Below are 8,864 nucleotides of genomic sequence, written 5' to 3' on the forward strand. Positions count from 1 at the left end.
CCCAAAAGCCTACCGTAGAAAGCTGTATTAGATTCATCCACCAAACCTAACTTTTACTAAATCCACTTTTTACGTCTAAGGAAAGGTTATCGGCAGTTCCTTGTAAATACTGGATTTCAAGTATCTTTCCATGCAGAGATTTGTGCTGGGAAATGAGGGTACAGCATGTGAGGCCACTATTTTTCCTCTAAGATCAAGATCTACTTTTTACCAATATTGAACATCAGATCCACTCTATTTTAAAATACCCTTTAGAATCCTTTTGAAAAAAAAAAAAAATATTAAGCCACGCAAAGACATGCTTAAATTTGATATGTTGGTCACATGTTTATGGCTTAATGTTTAGAAACTTGTTCATTGTATTCCATTTAAATTGTTCCACATTTTGCATAACAAAACTCAAGTCAGATCTAAAAGTTAGGAGAGTTGGTAGAATTGAGAAATACAATTTCCTTTAAATAGAACAAAAGTTACAGGCAATAACATGCCTAGGTACCTTATCCGACTCCAGAGTTTCAACATGGATACCTTTTGGATACCTACATCAAAACAAAAGAAAGGTTAATATAAGTAGTTATTAATTTGGCATTTAGCATATTGAAACCACAACAGTGATTCAGTAATTTTGTGTTTCATTATTACAGTAAGTCTTAAGTGCAAAAGAACTATTAAAAGTTCCTTCTTAATTTAAAATAATGGAAAATTTGAAGCAATAAGCTAGTTAAATTGTCCTCCTTATACTACCTAACAGTAACTAGCACTAAAATGTGCTTTCTTATGCAATTTTCCATCCTATTGCTGTGGAACCTATAGCTTCTTATTTAAGTACTATTAAGTAAACATCATCTAGATATTTCATCAGAATCTAGAATCTCTGCTTTCAAGAAATCCAAAACACTGGTGAGAAAGCTCTCTCTCACTTGCAGCCACAAGACAGCTTCTTTGGTGACTGCATGCCTTTAATATGTCACTTACAGAATTTCCTGCTAACAGTAAGCTCTGATAGGAAATATTAATACAAATGTCGTTACCTCTGCTACAGGGTTGCATCACTCCACCACAATCACATTTAATTACCAAAGTACTACCATACATAGAGCATCCAACCAATAGCAAGGTCAGAGAATATTGTCTTTCGCTGCTTAACAAGTCGACATTACTCTGACCTTCCCATTATAATAAACCAACCACAACTATGTAACCACTGCAAAACCAGCACATTTTCTTCGTCCTCTGGCTACTACTAAAACTAGTACTAGAGAACACATACTAGAGTATTATTGTGTCCTCACCACCCTGACTTCTCAGAGAATTTTGAGCCTAAACCTCACTTACAAACTGTTTCATGTCACAAACACTGGATGCACCAAAACACTGTTGCACAACAGAACACTTCAGAGAAAATGACCTGTGAAGAGTTCAGGACACAAGGGCAATCAATAACCTCACTGTTTTCTGATCCATGCGAACTTTACAACTTTGCCTTCTCTCATCAATATACACAGCTGTATACACCTAAAGCAACACAGCTGAACGTTAAAAAAACCAAAATACAATTCATGAACATACTCCTCCATCCACTGAGAAAAGACACAAGAGTAAGTGTCAGATAAGCATAACATTATGTGCTACTAGAAGCTATAGATATTCTATCAACAGATTAAAAAATTCACACAAGAAAATTCTGGAAAATACACTTCTCTTTTTCAGATTAGATCTCAAGCTCACTTATTGAGATTCCATTTTATAGAGAGAAGCTTTATTTTATCCACTTCCAGTCTGAGTAACAGAGTGCCAGATACTGTTGCAACACTGAATTAGCTAAACATACAAAAAACTATTTCCACTGTGTTTTACACATTTTTCTAGTGCAGTCAGAACAATTAAAACTTCATCTCTACAGCTTTACAGTTTCTCCTAAGGCCCGAACAGATATATTTGGACAAAGGTGAGGGATAAAGTAAGCCAAGAATGGAAAAGAGAATTACTCCTAGAATTAGGATTTTTAAGTCATCAGAAATGCTTGTACTTGGCATCTAACACAAAACCATAAACATACCAGTACACACTACAGTAGTAGTTTTTCAAGTAAAACCCCAATCTGTATAAGGACATGCACTTCCTGTTCACTAAAAACCCGTCAAGTTGCATTTGTTACATATTTCTAGGCTGTGCTGTTCTATTCACAGATTTTAGATAGGAATGATAAAATTTATACGAAGCTTTAAAATATTCAAATGAAACATCACAAACCAGTTTAATGCAGTTTATCTTCAGAACATTATAAAAGTCTTCTCTTAAAGGAAAAAAACCCTCTAAATTAATCACCTCTGAGGTTAAGTAGATCAGATCTTACCCAGATTTCTTATCAGAAATACTAAAAATATACAGTAAGGCAGTATTACCAGTAACTTACTTCCAGCTCAAGGTCTGATAAATTAATTTCCTCTGAAATCTAAAATCAAAAGACATTGTGTTACTAATACTCCACTTACAGAAGTGTTACAAAGTAATAATGTTCAGTTAAAGCTGGCTCAATGTTCATTTGTAGAAAGATTTTTAAAGCATAAGTCACTGCTAACAGAACCTATAGGCTTGGAAGGGTTTTACTGAATTCTGATGTTCAGTTGCCGAGCTGTAAGGCATTTACACCTGGTAAATATGTACTAGGTACACCTGGTAAGTGCGGTAAATATGTGGTAGTTACCCACATACTTTCTCATAAGCAAATATTCTGTAGTCATGATTACTGAATAAAGATACAGTGATGCTACCTTACCCCCAGCATCACAATGTTCTAGTATTTCTAAATTCAATTTTTAAAATTATTTTTTAAATAACCGTACTCCCCAAACATCTGGGCTCCAAAGCTAAATAGACTTTGAGAAGAAGACCCACTAAAAATGGTTTCCATACACAGTGCCAACTATGAGTAACTGATAGCTCAAGAGATTTGAGGAATTTATTTATAAAATGCATATCGAAGGCTTACAGAACACTTCAGCTACAGCAAAAGGAGGTTCACATATGCAAGACACTTCTTGGCTATACTTAAGTATGTTGTCACTACAAGCACAAGTCATGGCTCATAAAGCAGAGTATGACATCCACGTAAGTTACCACGTTTCCTCAACCTTCAGAGATCAGTCAAATGTAGATAATGCTATGGTTCACATAAGTAAAGATATTCTTCTTCCTTGTCACTCCCCTAATTCCATACAGCCAAAATAAATAATTTTTTTTAGAAGACATGTAATTTCAGAAACTGACCCTGTACATGGCTCCAGTTCCAAACTTTCATTTTCTTCATTCTTTAATAAGTCTTCTATCTGTTCCCTGGAAGAAATAGATCATTTGCTTCTATAGCTACTGTTTTCTTTTTACAATGTTTATAGCTCTCCCCAAAAGAGAAAAAAAAACCACTTCATAACAAAAAGATAACTATTTCACAACTACTGAACTAATAAAAATAGCTCCAACAGATGAGCATGCCACTATTCTTTATGGTTTAGTTTCAACAACATAGAGGATATTAAACAATTTTACTTACACTACTTTCTCAATGAATTTTTTCTGATCTTCAGGAATTGTCACAGGACACTTTGTGGCATTAGGAGAAGTGTATGCTAGAGATCCTGCACCATTGGCCTGAGAACGTTTTTCATCATACTGTTCCCTTAGCTGTCTTTCTTCTTCCTGATTTAAATACGGAATTCCTAAGATGAAAAAAAAAAAAAGAAGAGACATTTAAAAGCTCATCATAATTAGAGACAAATTAAGAATGTATGATTTAACAAAGACTTCTTACTAACCAAGCATTTTCCAGTGTTACACCCCTGATGGTTCAAAACATATCCTTCCATTTCAGTCATCTGTTCTAGACCCCATTCTTTATCTGTGCCTATACAAGCTTCCTTCTAGCACACACCAGATTAGCTGGCACCATTGGCCTTTTAAGAGCTGTATGCCTCATCTTACATAAGGCATGAGCCCGAGGACTGCAGAGCTGTAGATCACAGTCACAAAAATACCCAGTACTCCTCTTCCTTGCTGTCTGCATCACCTCAATAACAGACTGCAGCAGCACCTATTACAACACACTGATACCTTTTCTAAAATGTTACTACTGATCCGTTACACAGCTACACAACTTGTTACTCTATCCATTTAAACTCTACCCACCAAACAAATATAAACCACCAAGCACTTTATCTAAATAGGAATTCTATTCTTTTGAATCTATACAATGAATTTTTGGAAAGGGAGTAACTATCAGCACAGCTGTAGATCAGATAAGAATAATTCTAAGAACTTCATTATGTGTTAAGAGAGTATCACGAATGGCTGCCTTTTTCTTTTTGGAGAAAACAAAGAAAGATGTCATCATAAGTTTTGTAGACATTGAAAGAAAGAAAAAAAAAGAACTCACCATTGCGAAAAACTTTATTAAAATCAAATCCTTGGTTTGCTAAAAAATCTATACTTGAACTCTGCAACAAAAGAAAATAAGTTTACTATTGGCAAGAATATCTGTGGCATAAAAAGATTAATCCAGTTATTTTTACACTTCTACTAAGTCCAAAGTCAAGGGCAACCAAGTTTGTGACCCTAAAGAAGCCACAGTGAGTTTAGGCTATGCTATTTTCGTTATTTAATTTCAACTTCCATAAAGTACAAGCACAATAAATACACCAAAGGCATAAAGATGAAAGAATGAGCTATGTGGAAAGAGGTAACTAAAGAAAGCAAAATGCGGTTCAGGAGAACAAATCTGAGATCAGAAAAATTCTGGCAATAGCCTGGGAAGCAGCGAAAGTGAGATATGCAGATGGAAATAAAAGATCAAACAGAAAAACCAAGGCAGCAGGAAGCCAGACAAGAAAGGGGAAAAAAAAAAAAAAAGAAACAAAAAGAATCATCTTGCCAGGTTTGGAATATTATCTCTGATTCCAGAAACCACATAATGTAATGTGTAACAAGATTTAAAAGCTGAAGTCGAAGGTACTCCCTTAAAGTTCATTTTTAGGCCCTGTTCTTAACTGATGCTTATTTCTTCTACAAGAAAAAAAAAAAAAACAAAAACAAAAAACCAGAAACTTACATCTATCTGCCTTTTAAGCTGTCAAAAGAACCAACCACTTCTCCCTCTATAATGATGCAGAGTTTTCCTGGAAATATTTTTTAAATGTTTGCTGCAGGTATACTTTAACCAAACAAAATCAAACTTGTTTTTCTACTAACCTGACAGACAAACTTGATATCTGGTGAACTTCTGTTAAAGGGTTTTGGAAAAATATAGAAATTAAATGACTTCATTATATACCTGTGAAAAAGATGAGTTGCATGTCAATACAGCTTATCAATATTACTTCATAAATTCCTCAATTAAGAAAACAAGGAATAAGAGAATAACATACTTTTCTTCTGTTTGATCATATTTAAAAGTGCAAAGGCCAAACTGAAAGAGCAAAAAGTCCATGGAATGCTGGAAAGGAAAGGAAAACTTTGCATTAGAATAAAAATTGTACACATTTAAAGATAACCAGGGTGTACCGATGATAAATATGATTTCTCTCTGCTTCAAAATTAAGCAAATTTGAATCTTCTTAACCAACATTTGTTCTGTTGGTAATTTTGAAGTAAATACACCAGAGTTTTTCAACTAGCTCTCATCCTCATTTAACCATGTTACTGTTACCCAAAGATGATTTGTAGTATGCACTTCCATCCCGTAAACAACCAAGAACTGAGGGAAGTGCCATCTCTGTCCACCTGTTGCTCACACACATGAGATGCTGCATCTAAAGCAGCTGTCAGTCTCCTTCTCAATGTTCACTTATATTCCCCATAGTGTAGGAGCAGGCCCTGAGGGACACTGGCTGGATATAGTTTTCAAATACATGTAATAATACATTTAATATTCTTCTAATCCATGTGGATAACATGACAAAAGTACCAGCATAGTTACTAGGCACTTTATCATCACGTCCTCTAGTATTTCACTATTGTTGGATCAATATTGGAAAGGTTTTTAACACCACTGCAAGTGAATGAGAAAATAAACAAGCATTGTGGTCTTATTGAAAGATTTGCTCCTCCTGAGGGCCAAACACCCATTTTAAACACAAAGAAGACATAGGATTATTCAATTCTATCATAGGGAAAAAATGAATGCCAACAGGACATAGAAAATTAGTCCTCTTCTCTTATCTTATCTTCAAGTACAAAGATCAAAAATATCAATAGTCAATTTATTAGCGGGTAAAAGTCAAGTTTTAAGAAGGTGACAACAAAGAATTTGGTGCTGGCTTCTGATACACCAGGTCTCTTACAGCGAGCAAGATACTGACTGTGCCTACAGAGCCTGAATCATCAGCTACCCTGAAGCTCTCAAAGGCTCGTATTCAGCCAGATGAACAGAATATAGCACCATCTAGCTTCCTGGATGCTCTTCAGAGACTGGTCTCTACTTTTATTGTCTCCTTTAGCGTTTGGGGTTGCTGGGGGTTTTTTGCCTTTTGTGGTGTCTTTTTTTAGCTACAGCCTCCTCCACAGTTTTTGCCATTTGCTGTCCTGGTTTCTCAGTAGGAGCACTAACCAGTAATTCCCTCATCCTGCAACGTCTCTTAACAGAATATTAGTAAACAGTGTTTATCTACTCCTTAGACACTTCAGGAAACAGCAGGTGTCAAGATGCTTAGCATTTATTTTTTCCGATTCTTTTCTTTTATGGAAAAAAAGTGCCAAACAAACCCACAACAAAACCAAACACCAAAACTATAACACCCCAGTTTTGACCTTTGACCCTCACACACCATATGTTGTCTCCTGTGGTCATTTGGCTATTTTTCAAAACTTCTTCCACACCTTCCAGGCCCCTTTTTTTTCATGTGTGCTGAGGAGAAACAGAGGTGGTGGTGGCAGCTGGCATTTAAGTTTTGTTAGGGACAGCACATGCTGGCAGTGGAGGTAGTTTGGGAAGAATCCTAGTCCTAATGTAGTTTCTCTATCACTGAATGTCTTACCCAGTCCCTCTTTGAACAGATAGATTTTAACACTCTCAACATCCTTTAACAAGTTCTACACATCTACTAACCCTTGCGTGAGGAATCATGTCTGTCTGTCCTGACCATGACTTCTGCAAGTTTAATGCAATACTCCCCAATTTTTGCGTTTGTAGAGACAATGAAAGAAGCAATCCCCATCTGCTCTATGTAACTCAGTTTTACAGACCTCTGTCATGTTTCCCTACATTGTCTCCATTCTGAACTAAGGAGCTGTAAGCTTCTTCCAGCATTTTGATTTTAGTTAAAGTAAACACTTTACCTTTTTAAGTTTCTGATACCTTTCTTCTGGAGTGTCAAAGCCATTGGTTAATGCACTAACAGAAGGCCCATCACTGATCCCTGAAAAAGTATTATTTTTGCTTTGGGTAAGCTTTTCAAAATTAAGCAAACAAATGCAACAACTGCTAATTTAAGAAAAATGTTTTCACTTAAAGTACACGTTAAGGTTATTTCTGTTGAGAAAGATTTTCTACTGCATAAAAGTATGCGCATTCACATAAAAGCCACACAGTTTAATGGTAGTGTTCTAGCAGTAAGGCTCTGCTGCTGTGATTCCTATTCAACATGACAGTAACATGAAAAGATCTACCAGTGACAAAATATTGATAGGTCTTTGCAACACAATGCAGGCTTAAAGTCAAATTAAAAATCAGAAGAGTGCTGACCATAGTTTTATTGACTTAGTCACCTTAAGCAATACATAACAACAACTGTATTTTCATACGCACCACATCTAACAAAACCTAATCTTGATCACATTTCTGTTTCACGGTTGACTGAATTCTGTATTTCAAAGCTAAAGCACATATTAAGCCGCCTCTGATGCATGGACCCTCTGGATTTTACAAATGTAGAAGTTCTTGCTGCTGTCTTTCCCTGTCCAAACACTTGCAGGGCTTCCCTTATTTATCCCAATCTCTTGCTTTCATGACACACATAAAATCTTATTTTTTTTCCCCTGAGCTACGGCTGAAAATCAATTAACATGTTAAAAGATTACTGTGGGGAGGAAATAGAAGCAGCATGAGTATGACACGTACCTTTAGTTGACCAAAACCTTGCTATCGCACATATAATAAGTGGTTTAATCACTTTGTGGTAGCCCTAGCTTTAGCTTTTTCAAGCCAACACTGAGACACGTCACACGAGCACACCTGGCACCCCACACAGACATCGCCCACAGTTCACAACCACAGAACCGGCGCGACTGTACCTGAAAACTCCCCATCAATGGCCAGGAAGTCCGACTCTTCGATGGCTTCACAAACTTTGCTTAGGTTATCCTTAAAATCTGCGGGTATAGGGGCAAAACACACCTGAGAGCACTAGCGACTTCCCACCGCAGCCCACCACCCCTCAGGCGACAGCGGGCCCGGGGCTGGTGTCGGGGCCGGTGGGCCCTGCCGCCCCAGGGCCTGCCCGCCGCTCCCTCAGCCTTGGGGCGCGGGCCCGCCCGCCGCGCCTCCCCCACTCAGCGCCGTCCCTCACAGGCGCGGGGACCCCGTTCTCCCCTGAGGAAGAAGAGGCTGAGGCCGGACCCTGCCGCCAGCCTGGGGAAGGGAAGCCGGGACACCGGGGCGTCCCCCGCGGGGCGCAGCGCGGAGAGGCGGCTGGTCACTCACTGCTCCTGATCACCTCCATCCCGCACCCGCACCAGCCCAGCCGCGCGCCACCCGCAGCCTCCGCCGAGCGCTTCCGGAAACCGCCCCTCCCGCCCCGCTGCACGTGAGCGCCCACGTGAGCGCCCGGAGGCGGCGGGCGGGGCGGCCGCCATGTTCTCCCGGGGCGGGGCCGGGT

General features: G+C 38.4%; 1 protein-coding gene across 11 annotated transcripts in view; it reads right to left on the minus strand.

The window, feature by feature from the left end:
• The window catches only part of PARN (poly(A)-specific ribonuclease), a 60,165-nt gene extending 51,379 nt beyond the window's left edge, over positions 1-8,786 (minus strand). For 2 of the 11 annotated variants that reach the window (XM_054211551.1, XM_054211548.1), the window contains exons 1-9: positions 8,703-8,746; positions 8,281-8,358; positions 7,327-7,406; positions 5,418-5,485; positions 5,242-5,323; positions 4,430-4,490; positions 3,551-3,716; positions 3,271-3,336; positions 497-539 (exon numbers count right to left, since the gene is read on the minus strand). In XM_054211551.1, the coding sequence (XP_054067526.1) occupies positions 497-539; positions 3,271-3,336; positions 3,551-3,716; positions 4,430-4,490; positions 5,242-5,323; positions 5,418-5,479 (480 nt within the window). In that variant the 5' untranslated portion in view covers positions 5,480-5,485; positions 7,327-7,406; positions 8,281-8,358; positions 8,703-8,746. Of the gene's footprint in view, positions 1-496; positions 540-2,416; positions 2,456-3,270; positions 3,337-3,550; positions 3,717-4,429; positions 4,491-5,241; positions 5,324-5,417; positions 5,486-7,326; positions 7,407-8,280 lie in introns of all 11 variants that reach the window. The other 9 variants (XM_054211550.1, XM_054211555.1, XM_054211549.1 and 6 more) reach the window with 9 other exon arrangements.
• Positions 8,787-8,864: the final 78 nt, after the last annotated feature.

The sequence above is a fragment of the Rissa tridactyla genome, chromosome 8, assembly GCF_028500815.1.
Source record: "Rissa tridactyla isolate bRisTri1 chromosome 8, bRisTri1.patW.cur.20221130, whole genome shotgun sequence".
Classification (NCBI taxonomy): domain Eukaryota; kingdom Metazoa; phylum Chordata; class Aves; order Charadriiformes; family Laridae; genus Rissa; species Rissa tridactyla.